The 26,751-nt window shown below is 41.0% G+C and overlaps 1 protein-coding gene and 1 pseudogene across 3 annotated transcripts in view; one reads left to right on the top strand and one right to left on the bottom strand.

The window, feature by feature from the left end:
- Positions 1 to 26,751, top strand: part of LOC137040859 (NACHT, LRR and PYD domains-containing protein 3-like) — a 128,127-nt gene that overhangs the window by 70,112 nt on the left and 31,264 nt on the right. The window contains exons 2-6 of one of the 3 annotated variants that reach the window (XM_067416597.1): positions 4,288 to 4,597; positions 13,029 to 13,068; positions 13,739 to 13,746; positions 14,289 to 14,855; positions 14,904 to 16,135. In XM_067416597.1, the coding sequence (XP_067272698.1) occupies positions 4,288 to 4,597; positions 13,029 to 13,068; positions 13,739 to 13,746; positions 14,289 to 14,855; positions 14,904 to 16,135 (2,157 nt within the window). Of the gene's footprint in view, positions 1 to 4,287; positions 4,598 to 13,028; positions 13,069 to 13,738; positions 13,747 to 14,288; positions 16,136 to 26,751 lie in introns of those variants that run through there. The other 2 variants (XM_067416600.1, XM_067416601.1) reach the window with 2 other exon arrangements.
- On the bottom strand, positions 13,359 to 13,475 carry LOC137042285 (5S ribosomal RNA; annotated as a pseudogene).

Here is a 26,751-nt window from a genome sequence, read left to right as displayed (position 1 = left end):
AAACCATCAATATTATACGAAACCATCAATATTAACAGAAACCATCAATATTAAACAAGAAACCATCAATAGTTATACAGAACCCATCAAAATTAAACAGAACCATCAATATTAACAGAAACCATCAATATTATACAGAAACCATCATATTAAACAGAAACCATCAATATTATACAGAAACCATCAATATTATACAGAAACCATCAATATTAAACAGAAACCATCAATATTATACAGAAACCATCAGTATTAAACAGAACCATCAATATTATACAGAAACCATCATATTATACAGAACCATCAATATTATACAGAAACCATCAATATTAAACAGAACCATCAATATTATACAGAAACCATCAATATTATACAGAAACCATCAATATTATACAGAACCATCAATATTATACAGAAACCATCAATATTATACAGAACCATCAATATTATACAGAACCATCAATATTATACAGACATCAATACAGAACCATCAATATTATACAGAACCATCAATATTATACAGAAACCATCAATATTATACAGAACCATCAATGTTATACAGAAACCATCAATATTAAACAGAAACCATCAATATTATACAGAACCATCAGTATTAAACAGAAACCATCAATATTATACAGAAACCATCAATATTATACAGAACCATCAATATTATACAGAAACCATCAATATTAAACAGAACCATCAATATTAAACAGAAACCATCAATATTAAACAGAAACCATCAATATTATACAGAAACCATCAATATTAAACAGAAACCATCAATATTATACAGAAACCATCAATATTATACAGAACCATCAATATTATACAGAACCATCAATATTAAACAGAAACCATCAATATTATACAGAAACCATCAATATTATACAGAACCATCAATATTATACAGAACCATCAATATTAAACAGAAACCATCAATATTATACAGAACCATCAATATTATACAGAACCATCAATATTAAAACAGAAACCATCAATATTAAACAGAAACCATCAATATTATACAGAACCATCAATATTATACAGAACCATCAATATTAAACAGAAACCATCAATATTATACAGAACCATCAATATTATACAGAACCATCAATGTTAAACAGAACCATCATTATTATACAGAACCATCAATATTAAACAGAAACCATCAATATTATACAGAACCATCAATATTATACAGAACCATCAATTATTAAACAGAAACCATCAATATTATACAGAACCATCAATATTATACAGAACCATCAATATTATACAGAACCATCAATATTATACAGAACCATCAATATTAAACAGAACCATCAATATTATACAGAACCATCAATATTAAACAGAAACCATCAATATTAAACAGAAACCATCAATATTATACAGAACCATCAATATTAAACAGAACCATCAATATTATACAGAAACCATCAATATTAAACAGAACCATCAATATTATACAGAACCATCAATATTATACAGAACCATCAATGTTAAACAGAAACCATCAATCAACTCAATTATACAGAAACCATCAATATTAAACAGAAACCATCAATATTAAACAGAACCATCAATATTAAACAGAAACCATCAATATTATACAGAACCATCAATATTATACAGAAACCATCAATGTTAAACAGAACCATCATTATTATACAGAACCATCAATATTAAACAGAACCATCAATATTATACAGAACCATCAATATTATACAGAACCATCAATATTAAACAGAAACCATCAATATTAAACAGAACCATCAATATTAAACAGAAACCATCAATATTAAACAGAACCATCAATGTTAAACAGAAACCATCAATATTATACAGAACCATCAATATTATACAGAACCATCAATATTATACAGAAACCATCAATATTATACAGAACCATCAATATTATACAGAACCATCAATATATACAGAACCATCAATATTATACAGAACCATCAATGTTAAACAGAAACCATCAATATTATACAGAACCATCAATATTATACAGAACCATCAATGTTAAACAGAAACCATCAATATTATACAGAACCATCAATATTATACAGAACCATCAATATTATACAGAACCATCAATATTATACAGAACCATCATTATTATACAGAAACCATCAATATTAAACAGAACCATCAATATTATACAGAAACCATCAATATTATACAGAAACCATCAATATTAAACAGAACCATCAATATTAAACAGAACCATCAATATTAAACAGAAACCATCAATATTAAACAGAACCATCAATATTAAACAGAACCATCAATATTATACAGAAACCATCAATATTAAACAGAAACCATCAATATTAAACAGAACCATCAATATTATACAGAAACCATCAATATTAAACAGAACCATCAATATTATACAGAAACCATCAATATTATACAGAAACCATCAATATTAACAGAAACCATCAATATTAAACAGAACCATCAATATTATACAGAAACCATCAGTATTAAACAGAAACCATCAATATTATACAGAAACCATCAATATTAAACAGAACCATCAATATTATACAGAAACCATCAATATTATACAGAAACCATCAATATTAAACAGAACCATCAATATTATACAGAAACCATCAATATTAAACAGAACCATCAATATTATACAGAAACCATCAGTATTAAACAGAACCATCAATATTATACAGAAACCATCAATATTAAACAGAACCATCAATATTAAACAGAACCATCAATATTAAACAGAACCATCAATATTAAACAGAACCATCAATATTAAACAGAAACCATCAATATTAAACAGAAACCATCAATATTAAACAGAACCATCAATATTAAACAGAACCATCATTATTAAACAGAAACCATCAATATTAAACAGAAACCATCAATATTATACAGAAACCATCAATATTAAACAGAAACCATCAATATTATACAGAACCATCAATATTAAACAGAAACCATCAATATTAAACAGAACCATCAATATTAAACAGAAACCATCAATATTAAACAGAACCATCAATATTAAACAGAACCATCAATATTATACAGAAACCATCAATATTATACAGAACCATCAATATTATACAGAAACCATCAATATTATACAGAACCATCAATATTATACAGAAACCATCAATATTATACAGAACCATCAATATTAAACAGAACCATCAATATTATACAGAAACCATCAATATTATACAGAACCATCAATATTATACAGAAACCATCAATATTATACAGAACCATCAATATTATACAGAAACCATCAATATTATACAGAACCATCAATATTATACAGAACGTTGTTGTCCAGAACATTGCTGTGGAGTTGGGTGTAGAACAGATCAAGCCCTTTCTCGCTCAGTGGTGTCACAAAACTCTTTCACCCCGTTTACACAGATTTGCTCATCTGATGTTTTGTGCTGTAGTTTTTCTAAAAGCTCATCTGAATAGTGCTCGACTGATATTGGGCTTTTATGGCAGAGGCAGAGCAGCATATTTTAAAGTCAAGGGTTTAAAGTTTGAAGCTTATCTCTCCTGTCTGCATTCACTTCTCACCGAGCGACCGACAAACACACACACACACACACACACACACACACACACACACACACACACTATAGTGCAATAGTATTGACAGTCACACAGCATGTCAGATGGAAGCAAAGTAAAAAAGTTGGTAGTGTTTTCCCTGGAAATCTTAAGTTAAAGTATAAGTTAAATTTTAGTGTAACAATAACTAAAGTAATTTATGCCATGGCCTGTCTGAATATTACATTCTGATTGGCTGGAAGGTGTGCAATACAATCGTTTAATGCACAGGTCAGTTAAATCATCGTTCTATATTAATGCTCTGTTTAACTGCACATCCCTGTGTGTGTAATAAGCTGTGTGTGTGTGTGTGTGTGTGTGTGTGTGTGTGTGTGTGTGTGTGTGTGAGTGCTGCTGTTGCTGCGCGTCCCTCTGTGTGTAATCAGAGTGTGTGTGCGTTGTGCACCCCCTATAGGCTCATATTACTAATATTACACCCTTATTACACAGAAATACTGCGCTATTGACTTAAGAGCAGGTGTGTTTTGGTCAATGGTCAGTGGTTTTTAGTTGCTTACAATAGCAATGCTCTAACAATGCTCCTGAACACACCTGGTTTAGTTGTGTGATTTGTTCTGTGTGTGCAGGTCTGAGGTCAGTTATGGAGAACAGAGAGAGATCTTCATCTGCAGAACCCAGTGATGAAGCCGTGACCTCTGACCCCAGCTGTGTGTCTCTGAGGAGTGACGGATCCATGCGTCAACCTCTAAAACTCAGTGAAGCCGTGACCTCTGACCCCAGCTGTCTGTCTATGAAGAGTGACAGATCCATGCGTCAACCTCTAAAATTCAGTGAAGCCGTGACCTCTGACCCCAGCTGTGTGTCTCTGAGGAGTGACGGATCCATGCGTCAACCTCTAAAATTCAGTGAAGCCGTGACCTCTGACCCCAGCTGTCTGTCTCTGAGGAGTGACGGATCCATGCGTCAACCTCTAAAATTCAGTGAAGCCGTGACCTCTGACCCCAGCTGTGTGTCTGTGAGGAGGTGAGATATGATCTAGTATTAGAGATTATATAATAAATTAAATGGAACTAATGGGAAAATTGTAATATTGCAGAAGTATTCCAGAATGATGATCTCTGAGCTGAATATCTCTGGAGTTCTGGTGTTTATGGACTGTCATCTGACAGCCGTTCTGGAGATATTCACCTCAGAGAAGAAGCAACTCACACTTTAAGAGTTTTAGAGTTTGTGTCTTAATTCATCCTGATTTCTCTAAATGGTGAAATGCCGCTGGTGTGCTTTTCCTGGCTCACAGCAGACCAACAGAACTGATTATACAGCTCGAGTCTGATGGGATAATTCGGTGGATCTTTTGCATCTTTTTCTAAAGCTTGAAGCTGCTCAGTATTTACTGCCATCATACAGACAAACACGAGCAGGACATTGTGACCATTGTGGCTTTTGTGGCCTGAAAAATACATAAAAATAAGCCAAAGACGTAAGCCATTAGAACAACACCAGGTTCAGTAAATAATGACTGAATGTTAATTTCTGGGTGAATTTAACGGGTCCTTTTATCCCTTTAACTGGTCTAGTGTAACTTATGCTGGGTACACACCAAAAGATAATCGGGCTGGTTTTGGGCCGTTTTCCCCCCTTCCGACAATCCTAGCTATGTCCAAATTATCTTGATTTTCCTGTGGTGTGAAGTGTGTTAAGAATGCTAGGAAGAACGTCTGAGCCGTCCCGATCGCGGATTGTAAATATTCAACATGTTGAATATTTAGGATCAGAAATCCTGATGTGTGGGGGGAACCCCGAGGACAAACGCGCACACTCACGTAAAATGAAATAATATCCAATCAGGAAGCAAGCTACAGTATAAAAAAATGATTATACAAAAATTACCAAAAATTTAAAAGAGAATTATATATATTTTCCAAGAGCCACCTGAGAACAACAATTATTTTAAAAAAAACATAGCAGTGTGAATTTTTTTTTTTTTTTTTTAACCATTACTCATCTCTAGCTCACTCTGTAATATGTACAGACCATGTCCCCGCCGTCTCCACGACTTCACCCAAACCCTTTTCTTTTCTTCATTCCAAACACTATCATTGCAATTTCTTCCTGCATATCATCCGCCATGCTTATTCTGAGGCTGGGGACACACTGCCATGAGCTGGTATGTGACGGGGTTGATCTGCTTCACTATGGAATAGGGACCAATGAACCTGGGACTGAGCTTCCTGCATTGCAGACGTAGACGGATGTCTTGTGTGGACAGCCAGACCTTCTGTCCTGGCTGGAAGGTGGGAGTGGTAGAACGGCGAAGGTCCGCTGTCATCTTTCGTCTGCGCAGGGCTCGCCGGAGTTGATGGTGAGCAGAGTCCCAGACCCTTTCACTCTCCCGGAAAAAGTAGTCGACCGCGGGGACATCCGATGGTTCCCCCGACCAGGGGAACAAGGGAGGTTGGTAGCCCAGTACGCACTGGAAGGGCGTGAGTCCTGTGGTAGCCTGATGAACGGGGGTTCTGGGCGTACTCGGCCCAACCCAGGAACTGGTTCCAGGAGTTCTGGTGGCCGTGGCAGAAGGTACGGAGGAATCTGCCGATATCCTGGATCTTCCTCTCCGTCTGCCTATTCATCTATGGATGATAAGCAGAAGAGAGACTTACGGTCACACCTAGGAGCGACAGGAATGCTTACCAGACCCGGGAAATGAACTGTGGTCCTCGATCCAACACAATATCCTCTGGGATTCCGTAGTATCTGAAAATCACATTAAATATTAATTCTGCAGTTTTTAGGGCCGTGGGCAGGCCCTTCAGGAGAATGAGCCGACAGGACTTGGAGAATCTGTCCACAACCACAAGGATGCATGTGTAGCCATCGGACACTGGGAGATATGTGATAAAATCCACCCCTAGGTGTGACCATGGCCGATTAGGAACTGGGAAAGGAAAGGAGCTTACCGGCAGGGAGGTGCCAGGGACTCTTCAAGATGGCACACTCCTGGCACCCTCTCACGTACCTTCTAACCTCTCCTGCCATGTTGGGCCACCAGAAGCGGTCTCGTAGCAGCGAGAGGGTTTCATTGATCCCTGGGTGGCCAGTGCCCAATGATGTGTGAGCAGAGTGAATTAGGGGAGTGCGCTGTGTTCGTGGGATATACTGGAGTCCTGGTGGGCGTTGGCGGAGGCATTGGAGGAGGGAAGGGTCTCCTCTGACCAGGTGATGGGGCTCACAAATATCCTGTCGGACAAGACTGGTTCTGACCTCTCAGAGGATTCTTCGGGAGCGTGAAGGCGGGAGAGGGCGTCAGCCTTCACATTCTTTGACCCGGGGCGATAGGAGATCGAGAAGTTGAACCTGGTGAAGAAGAGCGCCCACCGGGCTTGGCGCGGATTAAGCCGTTTGGCATCTCTTAAGTACTCAAGGTTCTTATGGTCGGTTCTTAATACCAGAAACGGATGTTGAGCTCCCTCCAGCCAATGCCTCCCTCCTCCAGGGCCAGCTTGATGGCAAGCAGCTCCCTGTTCCCGATGTCGTAATTGACCTCCACCGGGTTGAACTTCCGAGAGGAGAGGGCACATGGATGGAATCGACTGGGCATCCCCTGATGCTGCGAGAGTACCGCTCCCGCTCCTGTGGTGGAGGCATCGACTTCCATGACGAAGGCCTTGATAGGACCTGGATGTACTAGGAGGGGAGCGGTGATGAAGGTTTTCTTCAGGTCTTCAAACGCCTCCAGGACAGAGACTTGGGCTTACTGCGCAGGAGGTGAGTGAGTGGACTGGAGATGATACTGTAGTTCTGGATGAATCTTCTATAGAAATTGGCAAAACCTAGGAAACGTTGGAGTTCTTTAATCGTGGAAGGAGTTGGCCAGGTCCTGGTGGCATCCCCTTCTCCTTGTCCATCCGGATGCCACTGCTATCGATGTTGTATCCAAGGAACTGCACTGAGGGCTTGTGGAAGGAACACTTTTCGGCTTTCAAGTAGAGCTGGAATTCCCTCAGGCGTTGCAGGACCTCCGCAACGTGGTGGCGATGATCGGCCAAGCTCTGAGAGTAAATCAGGATGTCGTCAATGTATACCTATACGGACTTGTGGAGAAACTCCCGGAGCACCTCTTGAATGAAGTCCTGGAATACGAAGGGGGCGTTAGCTAGTCCGTAAGGCATGACTAAATACTCGTAGTGGCCAGTAGGGGTAAAGAAGGCCGTCTTCCATTCGTGCCCCTCACCTATCCGGATTAGGTTATACGCGCTGCAGAGGTCCAACTTGGTGAAAACAGTGGCACCACGGAGATGTTCCAGCGCTTTGGGGACGAGAGGAAGGGGATAACGGAATTTTACTGTGATCTTGTTTAATGCCCGGTAATCAATGCAGGGCTGCAAGCCTCCGTCCTTCTTGGCCATGGAGAAGAAGCTGGAAGCAGCAGGGGACGTAGATGGTCGGTTGTAGCCCTGGTTGAGTGCCTCCTGGATGTATTCCTCCATGGCTTTCTCCTCCAGCAGGGATAGGGGGTAGATCTTCCCCTTGGGCACTGGCTCACCTGGAAGCAGATCAATGGCACAGTCCCATGGCTGATGGGGAGGCAGTTTGGAAGCCCGGTGAGGGCAGAAAACATCGCTAAAGGGAAGCAGGGTGGAATCTTCACTGAGCGCTGCTTGATGGGGCTTTCGATGGACGTAGCACAGACGGGAAGCCTCCTGGAATGAGACATGGAAGGAACAGGAAGTGCAGACAGGCAGCTGGAGAAGCACTGAATCCACTCCGGTTATGGATTCAACCTGGTAGGTGGACGGAGTGTGAGTCATCGGGAGGTGGAGCTGATGTCAGAGGGCACCGGAGATGAAGTTCCCAGCGGAACCGGAGTCGAGGAGGGCAGAGACTGGCAAGGAGACATCGGCATTTTCACAATCACAACTGTGGTTAATGGCTGACCCTTGTATGAAGAAGGGTAGATCATACTCACCAAAGGACGAGGAGGGCGCATGGGACATTTGGCGATGAAATGATCCGGCACTCCACAATATAAACAAAATCCTTGCCCTAGCCGTCTCCTCCAATTTGCTGGGGTTAACCGTGCATTCTCCACTTGCATGGGTTTAGATACTGGTTCTGGAGGGCTGACGGATTCTGATCGGCAGAGGGACGGCAGGCTCGGGAACTGGCCCTGGTGTTCTTCGAGGCACGCCTGCATACGAGTGGCGAAGCGGATGGAAAGTTGGATGAAGCGTTCGAGCCCGATGGTATCCTCGTATGCAGCGAGATGCAACTGCACACTTGGATCCAGCCCTTGACGATAGGTGGTGAGAAGAGCCTCCTCGTTCCACCCGCTGGCAGCGGCCAAGGTCTGAAACTGTAAAGCAAATTCATTTACAGACGTGTCATGTTGCTTTAAATGATACAATTTCTCACCAACTGAAGCATCCCAGGCGGGCTTTCGAAGACATCCTTAAAGTGAGAAAGGAAACTTGACAATGATTGTACGATGGCATTATCTTGGGAATACAATGTTTCCGCCCAGCGCAGTGCCTTGCCGCTCAATTGGGACACAATGAACCACACACGGGCACGATCGTTCGGGTACAGGTGCGGTTGCATCTCCAGGACCAGTGAGCACTGTAGGAGGAATCCGCTGCAGTCCTCCGCCAATCCAGAGAAGGGCGTTGGTTTGGCCATGGGACTGGCGAACACCGGGGACGTGGAAGTGGTGCTGGTGGATGCGGAAGCGCTTGCCGGCACTGAGGATGGTGGACTGGAGGGTAGAGCGCGGTGAACTGCATCCACCAGTTCTTGAAAGGGATCCGGGTGACTCATACTGGTGCTCGCGGTGTTGGTCCGGTCTTCTGTTACGGGGTACAGACACTACAGAGACAAGATGTTAGTGAGTCAGGTTTATTGAGCAACCAGTAGAGTGATAACTTGACAGAATGTTGACAGGATGGTGAATGTCTTTGGTTTGAGTTCTCAGGGTGCACTTTGGAGGTCGTAGGAGAGGCTCAGGAGGGGAACGATGGAGAACACGGAACACACACGCTGGACACAGGAGATTGCTGGAGACTTGGGAGATGACGTTGGAGAAGCGTAAGTATCTTCGAGGAAGTCCTTAAGGTAAGCATAAGAGGTTAGTACCTTATTGCAAACGAGACCGGACAGTGACCTTTTGTGTGCCTTTTGTGCTGCTGGTGATTGGAGTGATGATGGGCTGCAGGTGTGCGTGATTAGAACTCAGGTGATTGCTGTGTGACTGTGACGTGGGAGCCTGGCGTGTCTGTGACAGGTGAGAGCGTCGAAGAACGGACGAGAGACGAGGCGCGCGCTGCTGAGCCAAACTTAAACACTTGGGTGAAGATGACAGAATAAGACTACTGCACACCGTGGTTTTGATTTTTTTATAGTAATAAAGTAATTTAGTTCAGTTAGAGAACAGGCCGTTCAAAAAAAACAACTGAAGGTGTCTCGTGTCTGCTATATCCTAATGATCCGAACGAGCGTCGCAGCAGGAGTCAGATCTTGAGCTGACAGATGATCGCAGAAGATTTGGTTTCAAAGTGAAATGTAAAAGCGCCTAATAAAGGGAGTTTGTAATTGTGTATTGTTTTTCATTAAGAATTATAGGCTAATTTTAAACCGAAACTAAAATCTGCTTGGCCGCACAGAGCACGCGTTTACTGATGAGCTGTTATTCACGGTGTGCGCGCACTGGCCATATGGCGTTTTCAGTTCATATGAAAACTTAACTTTCATAGGAATTCTTTGAAAGCACTCGCTTTGCATCCACTCCCGTTATTAATGCCTGAGCGGCAGTGCGCATGTTCCTTTTGGTTAGATAGAATTAGTGGTTTAAAAGCTTAGATACCATTATTACCGGTGTTGTCACATCACACTTTGATTAACCTGTGGGAAAATGTGCCCACGGTCACATCTCTACTGTACATTCGCGAGATGGACGTATGCGCATTGCTTAGAGTTTATCAAAGATAAGAACAAAAACGTTGGCTAGTCAAATGTAAATGCAGTCAAATGCAACCTTTGTCTAAAACCGAAATAACTATCGATGTCACAACAATAAGAAAAGAACAAATGCGCATATTGTCATAACTTAGAGTTTACACACAGTTCTGTTGTGTCTATGAACAAACCTAAGCTATTTCCCAGATATTGCCAGATAATCACTTAACCTCTACAATACTTATAACAGTATTGGAATTGGAAAGTTTGTGATTCTGTCTGTCATGATTTCTTGCATTGTCTTGAGCCAATTCTCTATTGTTTGCCTGGATAGGCCACAGTCATTATGGTTCATCATATCGCCTTCTACTGGATGTAAAATGCTCTCTGGTAGCCTACATCTTAGAATGTTAAGAGCTACTTCTGTAGTTATTTTGGTGAAAGTAACTCAAAAGTAATACAGGAGTAATGTAACGCATTACAATTCTGAGACATTAATATTGTAATGTAAAGAATTACTTTTAAATAACAGTAATAAGTAATCTATAATATATTACAGTTTGGAAGTAACTTGCACAACACTGCACACTGCAAGTGTGGCGTTTCTGTTGTGTGTATGGGACAGCTGCGTGGTGTTTTCTATGTCTTTGCACACCAAAAGCGTGTCTGACCGGTGCTGCTGCTAGGTGACGTACAGGGAAGGCCTATACTTCATATTAAACGTTAATATATATATAGCCTACTGATACAGCAAAGACAACATTGGCACTCGGCAGTATAGACCATACATATCTATGGGATTGATGGCAAAATAGGCTGCAGAATATTTCGTTCTGTATTGACGTGCAATATTTGAAAATTGATAATTATTATTTATTTAAATGAGCTAGATCTGCATTTGTCACAACCTAAAGACTTTTCAAACATCAAAATCTAATTTATTAATATGTATTCATGTCAAAATAACATCTAAACATCTTTTCCTATTCTATTTTGCTTGGAAACGCTTCCAACATTCTTGCGTGTCGTGTGAAAAATAGGCGTCGGTTCTATTTCTAACATGCACGCCACACAGACAGTGTGCAATCTCTAACAGCCGAGAAGCTCACGCCCATAGACTGTAAAAAATATGGCTGAATAATCCGTGACGTCACCCATAGGATTCCGATAAGCTGCTCTGAAGCGTAAAGTAGAGACGAGCTGGCCGTCGCCATCTTGCTAGTGCGTCATCGCTCCCGGATTACAGAAAATGGGCAAAGAGGCGGGACATGGGCGGAGCTTAGGTGACGCGATGACTATAGACAGCGGATAAATGGCGATCCACCTGTCACTCCAATTAACCACACCTTTAATTATGCAGAACTTTAAGGCATTATATAATGTAAATGAATGAGTTATAAAAAAATTCCCCCCTCACAGTTGTCATCAAGGGCAAAATTAGCCATATAGACCAAAAGCACAATTTGTACTAGGCTGTAAACATGTGTTTTTCTGCTGTAAAATTGGGCATTTTAACATGGGGCTCAATGAGATTCTGCTCCTTCTGGACCCTAGTGGCCAGTCGATGAACTGCAGTTTACATTACTTCCGTATCGGCTTCAAGAGAGACCGCGGGAGGAGCCGCTTGGTTACGCCACGCTTGCAGTGTGTCGCCGGCCTGATGTCTCATGAGATTTTGCAAGATTTCTTGTGTTTACAGTGTGGACTCTGGTTGTGTGTCTTTGTCACATCATGGCACACAATATAGGAGCAAAACGGTTAAATCTAGGATTATTTATCCTCATGTTTGTGGTCTATGAAATTTTGAAAATCTTATAAGAGGTAAAAAATCTTTTGGTGTGTACCCAGCAATATTTAAAATATATCGAGATATTTTTTAAACACGATATGGATTTTAACATATCGTATATATCGCATATCGTATAACAATAACATATATTGTTACATTTAACTCTGATTCCACCACTTTTCTTGTTTGCCTTCTCTGTGCTTTTGTTCCCCCTCTCCTCGCGTGTTGTCTCATTGAACATGGCGGCATCCGTGACCAGGTTAGGATTATTTATCATGTTGACAAGCACTTGCGTTGTTCAAGACTCCGTTTACAGACCATGATTTTCCTTCTAACACACTCTGCTTGCTAAAATTCATAAAGAAATATTAATGTTCATCATAGGAGTTTAAATCGCAGGTTTCACCCACAGTCAGGTACTATTGGTGTGAGACGCACTCGCAGTCGCAATCTGGTCAGTTTATGATTTGTGTCTAACTGATCGCATGGTTTTCCGCCAGTTTATGCAGTTCAAAGTACATAGTCAAAGTGAGTCAAAATGATGGCATATTATTTGAAAACATTTAAAAATTATTGCAATATCATTATTATTATTTTGTCAGCTCTATCACAGGATTATGATGAATAGGTCAATTCATGTTTTAACCAAGAGGGAAAAACGCGACTCCCTGTGTGTCCTATGAGACACAGTGCTCGGATGCGACGGCAGCCATATTGCGCCAGAACGCTCACCACACACCAGCTGATTGGTGGAGAGGAGACCTAGTGATGAAGCCAATCAGGATATGGGGATGATTAGGAGGCCATGATGGACAGAGGACAATGGGCAAATTTGGCCAGGATGCCAGGGTTACACCCCTACTCTTTTTCCGAAAGACATCCTGGGATTTTTAACGACCACAGAGTCAGGACCTCGGTTTAACGTCTCATCCGAAAGACGGTGCTCTTTGTCAGTATAGTGTCCCCATCACTATACTGGGGCATTAGGACCCACACAGACCACAGGGTGAGCACCCCCTTCTTGCCTCACTAACACCTCTACCAGCAGCTACCTGGTTTTCCCAGTTGGTCTCCCATCCAGGTACTGACCAGGCTCAGCCCTGCTTAGCTTCAGTGGGAAACCAGTCTTGGGCTACAGGGTGATATGGCTGCTGGCATGTGCACATGATCCGCTTGATCTGCCGCTTACACTGAGGTGCTCAGTCACGCTTTAGTAGAGAGAGCGACATCTACTGTTTGAATTTTGATACAGATTAAACCGAACTTGAAAGATAAAACCTTTTTCCGTATTAAAACTAACAAAGCGCAAAGATTATTGCGATGATTGGATATGCACAGATATACAGTAGGCTATGCCTGATTACAGTAGGCTAATAAGTCATAAGCATGATTTAATATGAAGCGTCCGTAATGGTAAAGTCCGTAACGTTTTTTTATGGTTGTTCAGAGCAAAGTAGTGAGGTGACTTGTCAATCCTAATAAGCATAGACTCCTGTAAAGATATCGAGATATATCGTATAGAGATATATATTTTGCTCCATATAGCCCGGCCCTAGTCTAACAGAATCTCTGGTGTCAGATTGAGGATGAGGTTTGGGTTTCTTCATCATCTCTTAAAGCTCTTAGTGAGTTTGTTCCTGGTCTCTGTCACCTTGAGCTGCTTGCTGGGGGATTGAAAGACACGGTTTTCCTTTTCTCTGTGTTTTTCTACTTCTCTGTTTTCTGTGAAGCTGCTTTGGATCAATGTGCATTGTGAAAAGTGTTCAACTGAAACTGACACGAATGCATTAATTACATAGAAAATACAAGATTGAAATCTGTATTGATTTACTGTATTTTAAATTTCATTTATATATTTAAATCGTTTATTTTACATACATTTTAACCTGTTCTTTATTGTTGTTTGATCAGAGAGGATAGAGATGATCCGACTGGAGAGTCTCCTCAACCAATGAATGATGAGCTCCAGAGAGTCAAAGACAGACAAAAAACCAGCATGAAGAACAAGTATGAGAGATTATTTGAGGGACTGAAACTCCAGGAGAATGAAGCCCTCCTGAACAGGATCTACACACAGCTCTACATCATAGAGGGAGAGAGAGGAGGAGTGAATGAAGAACATGAGGTTTTACAGATGGAGAAAACAGCCAGAACACAACACTCACAAGACACTCCAATCTACTACAATGACATCTTTACAGCCTCAGCTGAACCAGGACGTGAGGAAAAACAGCAGATCAAGACTGTTCTTACTAAAGGCATCGCTGGAATCGGAAAAACCGTCTCTGTGCAGAAGTTCATTCTGGACTGGGCCGAAGGAAGAGCCAATCAGGATGTAGATTTCATGTTTGTGCTTCCTTTTCGAGAGCTGAACTTGATCCGAGATCATCAGTACAGTCTTCACAGACTTCTGCTGGACTTTCATCCTGAACTTCACGATCTGGACTTAAGGATTTATGAGGAGTGTAAAGTTGTGTTCATCTTTGATGGTCTGGATGAAAGCAGAATCACACTGAGGTTTCCAGACGATCAGGAAGTTTCTGATGTGACTGAGACTTCATCAGTGGATGTGTTGATGTCAAAGGAAGTTTCTGATGTGACTGAGACTTCATCAGTGGATGTGTTGATGTCAAAGCTCATGAAAGGAGAGATGCTTCCCTCGGCTCTCATCTGGATCACCTCCAGACCAGCAGCAGCCAATCAGATCCCCTCCAAATACATCAACCGTCTGACAGAGATTCAGGGATTCAATGAGCCTCAGAAGGAGGAATATTTCAGGAAGAGAATCAGGGACGAGCATCAAGCCAGCAGAATCATCTCCCACATCAGAAGAGCAAGAAGCCTCCACATCATGTGCCACATACCCGTCTTCTGCTGGATCTCATCCACTGTGCTTCAAAAGCTCCTGGAAGAAGATCTGAGGGCAGAAATCCCTCAAACTCTGACTGAAATGTACATCCACTTCCTGCTGATTCAGATCAACATGAGAAATCAGAAGTATGAAGAGAGAGATCCAGAGAAACTCCTGCCGTCCAACAGAGAAGTGATTGTGAAACTTGCTGAAGTGGCTTTCAAACAGCTGATGAAGGGCAATGTGATGTTCTATGAGGAGGACCTGAGAGAGAGCGGCATAGACGTCACTGACGCCGCAGTGTATTCTGGGATCTGCACTGAGATCTTTAAGGAGGAATCTGTGATTCATCAGAGGAAAGTCTACAGCTTCATTCATCTGAGCCTACAGGAGTTTCTCGCCGCTTTCTATGAGTTTTACTCTCACGTGATCAAGAACAAGAAAACACTGCATGAATTCAGATCTTACTGGTCTAGTAAAGACTCTCTGTATGATCTACTAACATCAGCTGTAGATAAAGCCCTCAGGAGTGAGAATGGACGGCTGGATCTGTTCCTGCGGTTCCTGCTGGGCGTCTCTCTGGAGTCCAATCAGAGACTCTTACAGGATCTACTGACACACACAGAGGAAAGCTCAGAGGCTTTCAGGAGAATCACACAGTTCATTCAACAGAAGATCAAAGATGAAGATAAACTCTCAGCTAAACTCTCAGCTGATCAATCCATCAATCTGTTCCTCTGTCTGCTGGAAGTGAAAGATCAGACTCTGTCCAGAGAGATTCAGGAGTTTGTGAAATCAGACAAACACTCAGAGAAGAAACTCTCTCCATCTCACTGCTCAACAATCGCCTACATGCTTCAGATCTCAGAGGAGCCGCTGGATGAGCTGAACCTCAGGAAATACAACACATCAGATGAGGGCAGAAGAAGACTGATACCAGCTGTGATCAACTGCAGAAAAGCTCTGTGAGTGTTCATTTCACTAATGAAGAATCATGTTTAATAATAAATAATGAGAGGTTTTCTCCTAAATAACAAGCTCAGAGTCTTAAAGGGCTCGTGACGTGCCTTTAGATTATTTTAATGTGGAAATGAAGCAGTCAGTCAAGTTAAAGGGGTGATGAATTGAGAAATCAACTTTCCCTTGAGCTTCTGATATATAAAAGGTCATGGTAATATAAGAAAATCCTGTAAATTTCAGAGCTTAAAACGTCCTTGTTAGTCAAAGAAAAGCTTTTATAGACGCCAGACCCAGGAAACGGTCTTGTGCTTCGTACTGACGTCATTGCACGACGAAACGGCTCTGCAGCGCGTCTAATCCAGTAGCCCCGCCCACCGACTCGTCTAATCCAGTAGCCCTGCCCACCGACTCATCTAATCCAGTAACCCGCCCACCGACTCATCTAATCCAGTAGCCCCGCCCACCGACTCATCTAATCCAGTTGAATTATAATGGAAAGGATTATTATTACCTCTTTCATAGACATCAGTGTGTATTTTACAAACTCTAAATGTATTGTTTTTTTTAGTACTTATGTGAATTTATATGTTTGAAACCTAAAATAAACAGTATGTGGTTGAAAACACTGAAAAGTTGTGGTATATGACAGCTCTGAGCGTTCCGATCGTGATGCACTTGATCATTCGCTTCAGGGACCGGTCTCTGATTACACCGGTGTGATCGTACGTGCGAAAGGCTAAAAAACAATACATTTTCTGACACAAATGTTTTAAATGTAGGCTTAAAATATTTTTGTTTTTCTGAGGAATGCTTGGTTTTCACCGAACACATAGTCATATTGTATTGTACCGATATTGAGATATCTGGCCTGAAAATCGAGATATGAAATTTTGTCCATATCGTTCAGCCCTAATGATAAAGCCCCCTTTTGATAAAGACGTTTACGAGCCCTGTGATCGAGAGAATCATTCCGGTTGCCACTTCTCCCTCATCTCTCCTCTCTCATGTGAACTGAACTGACAGGGGAGCTGAAGCTCATTAGATATGCAAATCTTCTCCAATCCTGGCCGTGGGCATTTACTTCCAAGTCTCCAGTGTGACACTTTTCAGCAGATGGAAGCTCCAGAATCTCCTGATAGCTAGCTGCATTGACCCCGCCCTTGATAAAACACAGTGGACCAACACCAGCAGCTGACATGGCACCCCAGACCATCACTGACTGTGGGGACTTGACACTGGACTTCAGGCATTTTGGCATTTCCTTCTCCCCAGTCTTCCTCCAGACTCTGGCACCTTGATTTCCCAATGGCATGCAAAATGTCACTTTCTTCTGAAAAAACTACTTTTGACCCCTTAGCAACAGTCCAGTGCTGCTTCTCTGTAGCCCAGGTCAGACGCTTCTGCCGCTGTTTCTGGTTCAAAAGTGTCTTGACCTGGGGAATGTGGCACCTGTAGCCCATTTCCTGCACACGCCTGTGCACGGATGTTTCTACTCCAGACTCAGTCCACTGCTTCCTCAGGTCCCCCAAGGTCTGGAATCGGTCCTTCTCCACAATCTTCCTCAGGGTCCGCTCACCTCTTCTCGTTTTTTGCCACACTTTTTCCTTCCCACAGACTTCCCACTGAGGTGCCTTGATACAGCACTCTGGGAACAGCCTATTTCAGAAATGTCTTTCTATGTCTTACCCTCTCGCATGAGGGTGTCAATGATGGCCTTCTGGACAGCAGTCAGGTCGGCAGTCTTAAACCATGATTGCGGTTTTGAGTAATGAACCAGGCTGGGAGTTTTTAAAATTCTCAGGAATCTTTTTCAGGTGTTTAGAGTTGATTCAGATGATTAGGTTAATAGCTCGTTTAGAGAACATTTTCATGATATGCTAATTTTTTGAGATAGGAATTTGGGGTTTTCATGAGCTTTATGCCAAAATCATCAGTATTAAACAATAAAAGGCCTGAACTATTTCAGATGGTGTGGAATGAATCTAAAATATATGAAAGTTTAATTTGTATCATTACATTATGGAAAATAATGAATTTTTATCACAATATGCAATTTTTTTGAGAAGGACCTGTATATAGCAAATAACTTTTAGAAAACATTATATATATATTTAAATCAGGTTTATTTTTTATTTGCAAGCAAAAATATTCAGTGGTGAAAACTGTGAGTTACTTGATTCTGATTTATATTCTTTTTACAGAGAAAATGTTAATTGAAATTAAACCAGTAGCTACAAAGAATGCTTCTTGAAAAGAAAGAGCTTTGAAAAGAATTATTTTTTATCCATTTTTTTAATGCAAGTGTTAATGTACAAGCTTTGCAACCTTTTTTAATTAACCTCAAGAAAACCTCTACACAATGGTTGTCATAAATTACATATACATTTTAATCATTTAGCAGATGCTTTTATCCAAAGCGACTTACAAAAAGGGGAGAGCAATAGAAGCAACGAAACAAACAAGGCCAACAACCTGCAAGCGCTCCAAGAAGTCTCAGTTAATCGACCACAGTACACAAACAATTTTTTCCCCCGCCAAAACAAACAAACAAACAGAAAATTTAATATGATAGTTAAGTGCTAGTTTTTATTGGTCAGGTGCAGTTGGAAAAGATGTGTCTTAAGATGCTTTTTGAAAATGGCTACAGACTCGGCAGCACAAATTGAGATCGGCAGGTCATTCCACCAGGTGGGAACGGTCCAGGAAAATGTCCGTGAGAGCGATTTCATGCCTCTTTGGGATGGAACCACGAGGCGTCGCTCACTCACAGAACACAAGCTTCTGGAGGGTGTGTAAGTCTGAACAAGCGAGTTTAGGTATATTGGTGCAGAGCCAGTGGCTGCTTTGTAGGCGTGCACCAGTGACTTGAATTTGATGCGAGCAGCCATTGGCAGGCAGTGCAGTCTGATGAAGAGAGGCGTAACATGCGTTCTCTTCGGCTCATTAAAGACCACTCTCGCCGCTGCATTCTGGATCAGCTGCAAGGGTTTGATAGTGCATGCTGGAAGCCCAGCCAGAAGAGCATTACAATAGTCCAGTCTGGAGAGAACAAGAGCTTGGACCAGGAGTTGTGCAGCCTGTTCTGATAGGAAGGGTCTAATCTTTCTAATGTTGTATAAAGCAAATCTGCAGGACCGGCTGTTGCAGTAATGTGGTCAGTAGTGGTGTAATGGATCACAAAACTCACGGTTCGGATCACATCACGGATCACTAGTCACAGATCGGATCATGTTGACATCCTAATCTTGTTCGGATCACAAACAAGATTAGGATGTCAACATTCTCCGGGGAGAGAGAAGACCTCACGCCTGTTTAACACACAATCATTATTTTTATTAAAATCCAAAAGTTGGTACTGAACATGGCTTGTCATCATTGCAATTCTCTTTGTAGGTCTACACTTTTATAGATATCATGTTTAAACACACTACATTTAAACAATGTTTTATTCAATGCTTTACTTTATATTTTTATATTCTAGTACCTTAGAAACCAGCTAGACTATGTTAAAATAACAAACATTTTAAATTACAACAGACAAAAACAGCAAACTCGTTTTTTCTTTCATTTTTAAAAATCTTTTTAAAAGAAATCCTGCAGTTCATAAGGAACTTTTTTTTCACCTCCAGAGTGCTCTCCATTATTTCACTTTTTTACCTAAAGCTAAAAGCCATTTTTCTTGCTTTACCCAAGGCAAAAAGCCATGTGTTGACTTTGAAACAGAGTACACTTACATTAGGCTATATGCATATGTTGGGAAATTACTTGATTTTTCACATCAATACATGTTTGTTTTAATGTAGACAGCGCTGTCCCTTTAATTCAGCGCATCCAGCACAGCAAAACAAACTCGGTGCAGAAACGATCACCACACTTCACACTGACGGACTGACACTACGTGCAGTGTGAAAACTGTAATCTGTTAACATGGTACGGAAAAAAACACGCACTGCAAACAGACTACGCTGTGTGTGAGCAAGTGTCGCTTCAGATAGCCATACTTGATGTAATGCCACTTTCATACGGCTCTCTCATGCTGCCACAGTAACGTTACTGTTACAGTTTTGTCCAACGCCCTCCTTCCGTCATTATTATATTTCACGGGGAAGCCAAAATGCTCTCATACATGCGATGTGAATGATGCGGGAGGCTTTTCAAGTTCTTCTGCTCCTCCGCTAGCCATTGTTGACTGATTATGCCTTCACGTAAACAACTGCTGTGTGTAGTTTCACTGAAATTCGGCAAGTTTAAAGGAACAAAATTCTTAAAAAGCAATATCGGCAAATGAAACGGTCTTTTACTCTGCGAACGCTAAACAATTAAGATGAATCCACACAAAAAAAAAAAAAACGCAATTAATCCGCGGGTCACGTGCGTTCCAAACAGTGGATCGTGATCCGCACGGATCACGGATTAACTGCAATCCATTGCACCCCTAGTGCTCAGTGAAGTTTAAAGGCTGCAACATACTTTGCAAGAAAAAATTTACGACATTTTGTTTTCGCAGCCCTGGTTCAGGAGTTCTCGCAGGTTGTTTTCGACACATCGCCTGAGCAGAACTTGGTTAATGCAGAGAAACACAGATGATTGGCACCTGCTTTTCTCGGGAAGTATGGAATGTACTGGCCAGAGCGAACTTTTTTCTTGTTCTTGCCACCTCGAGAAAACGAACAAATTTCTTTGTTTTTGCAGAGTATGTTCCAAGATTAACTGGTCATCAGTCACAACTCCAAGGTTCCTGGCTGTCCTGGATGGAGTTATGGTTGATGAACCGAGCTGAATGGAGAAATTTTGATGAAGTGCTGGGTTGGTTGAGAAAACAAGTAATTCTGTCTTTGCAAGATGAGTTGAAGGTGATGCTCCTTCATCCAGTCAGAAATGTCTGTCGGACAGGCAGCGAGACGAACACTGACTGTAGGATCATCTGGTTGAAATGAGAAGTAGAGTTGAGTGTCATCAGCATAGCAGTGATAGGAGAAGCCGTGTTTCTGAATGACAGAGCCTAATGATGGCATGTAGATGGAGAAGAGAAGTGGTCCAAGCACTGAGCCCTGGGGAACCCCAGTAGCTAGATGATGTGACTTAGACACTTCTCCTCTCCATGACACCCTGTAGGACCTACCAGAGAGGTAAGACCTGAACCACTGGAGAGCAGTTCCTGAGATCCCCGTCTTCTTAAGTGTTGACAGGAGGATCTGGTGGTTAACTGTGTCAAAAGCAGCAGACAGATCCGGCAGAATGAGCACTGAGGATTTGGAAGCTGCTTTTGCCAGTCTCAGTGCCTCAGTTACCGAGAGCAAGGCAGTCTCAGTCGAATGGCCGCTTTTGAAGCCGGATTGGTTGTTGTCCAGGAGGTTGTTCTGTTCAAGAAACATAGAGAGTTGATTGAACACAACTCACTCAAGGGTCTTTGCAATGAAAGGCAGAAGGGATACCGGTCTGTAGTTTTCTAAAAGTGTTGGATTCAGAGAGGGTTTCTTAAGCAGTGGGGTTACCCGAGCCTGCTTAAATGCTGTGGGAAAGGTTCCTGTGTGCAGAGAAGTGTTGACAATGTGAGTGAGTGCAGAAGTGATTGAAGAAGAAATAGCCTGAAGGAGGTGAGAGGGTTTAGGATCAAGCGGACAGGTAGTAGGGTGATTGGAAAGGATGAGTGAATGAATGTTACCAGATTATTGGTTGATGTCTCAAATATTACATGGCTGTATTTTTTTTTTGTTGTTAACAACTGTTTATTGCGTTATTTTTCTTTCTTTTTTGCCAAGAAGTACAAAGCAAAAAACAACCATACAAATCTTGAACCGAACCCACCCTGTCCCACCCCTGGTAGACTTCAATAATAAAAATTAAATACAAACATAGAATTTAGGAAGAGAAGAAAAGGTAAAAATAGTAATAATGATAATAAATGATTAAAACAATAATAATTAAATTAAAATTATTATTTTACAAAGATGTTAAAAAGGTTGACACAGTATCAAAATCAGCATACCATACATTTACAGTCTTGATATTAGCTCCATGCATGCGAGCAGTTGAGAGTTCCATCGATATAATGTCCAACAAAAACACTGACCATGTTCGTCTGTCCATTGTGTGAGGAGGGTTCCAGCGGTTAACTAGCATTTTTTTTGCCGCTGTGAGTGCGGCCAACAATAAGGATCTTTGTTGAATGGATAAAGTAAGGTTCCAAAAATCATTAAAAAAGAAGTGGCGTGGGGAGAGACATATATCAGAGCCCAAAAAATATGATAAGTCCTGTGAGAGCTGAGTCCAAAAGGGTGAGAGAGAAGGACAGTCCCAGAAAAAATGCAAGTATGTGCCTAAAGATCCTTCAGAACAAAGATTACACTTAGGAGAAGAGAACAGATTCATATAGAAACGTCTCATAGGGGTCAAGTAAACCCTATGAGGTCATTTCCAATGTATCATTTGATGATTGGGGTTCTTTGAAGACAGCTTAAACATCCTCCATACCTGATCCGAAAATACAAAGTCCACATTATTCATTAAGATCCCTGGCCCAAACAGTTGTAATAGATAAGGTTTTGTATAGATGTTCGAGAAGATACGAATAAATAACTGAAACAGAAGAGGGAGATTTCTCAGAAGGAAGGATTAATTTACATAAAGGGTGAAGAGGTAAATGGGAGTCCCAAGGCACCCCATAGGCCCGAAGGGCCGATCTTATACGCAAATACATAAAAAAAAGATTGTAAATTATATTGGGCTTTAATGTTCTGAAATGATTTTAGACCCATATCATCGTATATATCTCCCAGAGTGTTAACTTTATTTTGAGTCCAATGCGGGCAGTGAAATGGGGCCTTGCCTGACAAAAGATTATTATTGTGGAAAATTGGTGAATGTTTATGCCAGATTGTAACTTGATGTGATTGTTTTTCCACTTCCCTCCAAGTGGAGATGAGATGAGTTATAATTGGACCAAACTTGGATTTGCACTGCCTCAGTGGAACCCCGGAGAAAACAAGATGTTTCAATTCATAGGGATAGACTATAGATTCCTCAATTGCTTTCCATGACACAGAAGCATCAGGGTCAAACCAGACTGTTAAAGGGCGGAGAGAAAAGGCTTGAGTATACAGTCTAAAATTAGGGAAAGACAGACCTCCATGTGATCTAGAACGCTGTAAAGTTGTCAGCTTAATTCGAGGACGTTTCCCATTCCATATATAACGAGAAACACATGCATCCAGTTTTTTCCAGTGACCAGCAGGTGGAGAAAGAGGAATCATAGATGAAAAGAAATTAATACGTGGGAGGACGTTCATTTTAACCACCGATACCCGAACATGAAAGGAAGTTGGGAGACGGGACCAATTTTCCAAGTCAAAGTTTACTTTCAGTAAAATACTATTCAGGTTTTTTTTTAAATAATTTTATATATCTATGCCCAGATACTTAAAGGATTTAACCACCGGAATAGATACGAATAGGGGTGTGGGATCAGCTTTAAAATTTAGTGGGAGTAAACATGACTTGCTCCAATTAATTTTAAACCCAGAGAGGGATCCAAAATGATCAAATAAATTTAACACATGAGGGATGTAATGTGACGGTTTCTCCAAAAACAATAAGATGTCGTCAGCAAACAATGAAATATGATGGTATGTGTTCTTGATAACTATTGGGGCAATAGTTTCTGATTGGCGGACCACTTGAGCTAAGGGTTCCAAGGATAAGGCAAATAACAAAGGAGAAAGCGGGCAACCCTGACGAGTACCTCGATGTATAACAAATGGATTTGAACAAACTGACCCTGTAAGGACAGCAGCTGCAGGGTTGGTATACAAAACTTTAATCATGTTTATAAATGTTGATCCTAAACCCAAATGTTTCAAAACTATTCACAAGTAGTTCCATTCTAGCTGGTCGAAAGCTTTCATCGCATACAGAGATAATACTGCGCAAGGGGAAGTCAACATTATCACTGAATTAACAATATGACAAAACCTGCGCAAATTATCCGAAGCGGAACGAGATTTAATAAAGCCTGTCTGGTCACAATGTATTAGTCTATTCATAAATCTCTCTAAACGCCGGGCCAGCACTTTAGCATACAATTTAACATCTGTCCCTATTAGAGAAAGTGTTCGATAGCTAGAACAGGAAGTTGGATCTTTGTCTTTTTTTAACAGGAGAGAAATTATAGCTATGTTAATCGATGAGTGTAATGAACCTTGAGTAACTGAAAAGTTTATCATATCTAACATTAAAGGGCCTAAGTCAGACCAAAAAGTTGTATATAATTCAATTGGTATACCGTCTATACCTGGGGATTTTCCCTTGTTCATAGATTTAGCTGCTGTCTCCAACTCCTGAAGAGTAATCGGTTCGGCCAGATATTCAGAATCTGAATCCGACAACCAAGGTAATTTCAGGTTGGATAAAAAGGGAGCAGATGAGTCAGGTTCACCGCCAGATGAAGTATAAAGGTTAGAATAAAAAGAGCGAAAAGTGCTATTAATCTCTATGGGATCTTTCACAATGTCCCCAGATTGGGATTTCACCGCAGGAATATTCGCAAACTTTTCACTGTTGCGTAATCTCAATGCTAAAAGATGACTTGGTCTACTCCCCTGAAAATAATAATTCTGCCTAGATCTTTGAATCAAAAATTCTGCCCTAGATCTCAGTACTGAATTAAGTTCGGTCCTAACCGCCGTGATTTTACTAAGTGTATTATCTGAGAAAAAACGTTGATTATCTCTTGTCAAGTTCTGAAGCTGCGATTCCAATTCTACTATCCTTTTGTGTCTTTTTTCTGAAGAAAAGAGGCATATGAAATAGTTATTCCTTATGAAACCCTTAACCGCATTCCAGAGTGTCCGAGGATCGTCTACTGAGCCTCGGTTAATTTCAGTAAACTCATAAAACTTATTCCTGAACTGACTGCAGAAGCTTTCGTCCTGTAGCAATTTAGCGTTAAATCGCCACCTAGAGGCCCGAGATGACCGAGGGGCCAAAGATAATCTACAAAAATTAGCATCATGATCAGATATCGATAGGGAGCAAATATCCGCTTCTTGAGCAGCTGAGGATAAAGAGGAAGAGATAAACATATAATCGATTCGTGAATAGGATTTATGAGTGGCAGAGAAGAAAGTGAATGATCTAGCTGAGGGGTTTAATAATCGCCAAATATCAACCAACGAGGATGAAGTTTGTCAGAACAAAGAGCTTGAGAGTGTGATTCCTTTGGTCCCAATCTATCTAAAGAATGTGATATTACAGAATTCATATCTGCACCCATTACAATTTCAGAGTCAGAGAATTTCAGGAGATAAACTGAAAGTGAAGAGAAGAAATTAGGGTAAGGGATACATGGAGCGTAAACTGAAAGAAATACGATATTCCTATTCTCCACCGCTGTTTTCATGTGTGTTACTCTACCATCTGAATCACTGCCTTTATCCAAAATAGTGATTTTTAAAGACCTCCGCACCAATATTAAGACACCTTTAGTTTTAGTATCTGTAGATGAATGAGATACCACTTCATAAAACTTATTATTGCACCTGCGTACATCCTCCTCTTTCAAATGGGTTTCTTGAACTAAAGCTATATCAATCTTTCGTCTTCGCAAAAAATCCAAAAAACCTGTGCGTTTATGAGGGCCATTTAGGCCATTAATATTGCAACTCAAAATATTAAGCTCAGTCATGAGTATCAGATAGAAATGCTGCTTGATATAACAATGTACAACTCAGAAAATGAAACCATTTGAGTCTACCATCCAACCTTCCCGTCCCCATTTGAAGAAACATAACCAATTTCAATTGAACAATGGTGGATCGCAACAAGAACAAACCTTGATCCACCAACCCCACTTAAAGCAATCCGTGGCGTCAACAGAAACCTGCACATTACTGAAGCACCAACTTTGGCCCCATACTTACATAATGGGTAGCAAATCCATCAAAAAAAAAATCCATGCATATATAGCCAATAATCTAACTACATTTTAAAATAAATAAGTAAATAAAAAAGGGTAAATGAAAGAGGAGAAAAAAAAAGAAAAAAAGGGGTAAATAAATGAAAATGTATACTAGCAGAAATGCCACACAAGCGAGAAAATACAATATGCATGGTTAGTGATTTGGATACTTATGTCATATAAAATCAAGTGAGGTGAGCACTATACGAAACAGTCACCTGACACATTAGCACATCTTTTCTTCTTCTTGTCAACGTCTGTCTTGTCCAACTAAAGTTCACTGGTAGTTATTTGCTGAATGACTACTGAGAAAATGTCTCGCTTCCTCTGGGGAGTACAGCATTTTTGGTTCGCCTTGGCTGAGAATGACTTTCAACGTTGCAGGATAAAGAAGGAAATTCTGGATGCCAGCTTCCATCATTTCCCTCCGGATTGGTGCAAACGCACTTCTTCTTTTTGCAGTCATAGGAGAGAAGTCTGGGAAGAGGGACAGCATTGCTCCGTCACTTGTTTTCACCGGGGCATGAAGTCTAGCAGCCCGTAGAATGAGCTCCCTGTCTGTATATCTCAAAAGTTTAAAGATGAAGACCCGTGGTTTAGCGCGATCGGAGGAACCTTTTGTATACAGGCGATGCGCTCGTTCCACTTCAATCTCTCTGCCCGCCA

This window comes from Pseudorasbora parva, chromosome 15 (genome assembly GCF_024679245.1).
Source record: "Pseudorasbora parva isolate DD20220531a chromosome 15, ASM2467924v1, whole genome shotgun sequence".
In the NCBI taxonomy this organism is placed as follows: domain Eukaryota; kingdom Metazoa; phylum Chordata; class Actinopteri; order Cypriniformes; family Gobionidae; genus Pseudorasbora; species Pseudorasbora parva.
This window is presented reverse-complemented; position numbering and strand designations above follow the sequence as displayed.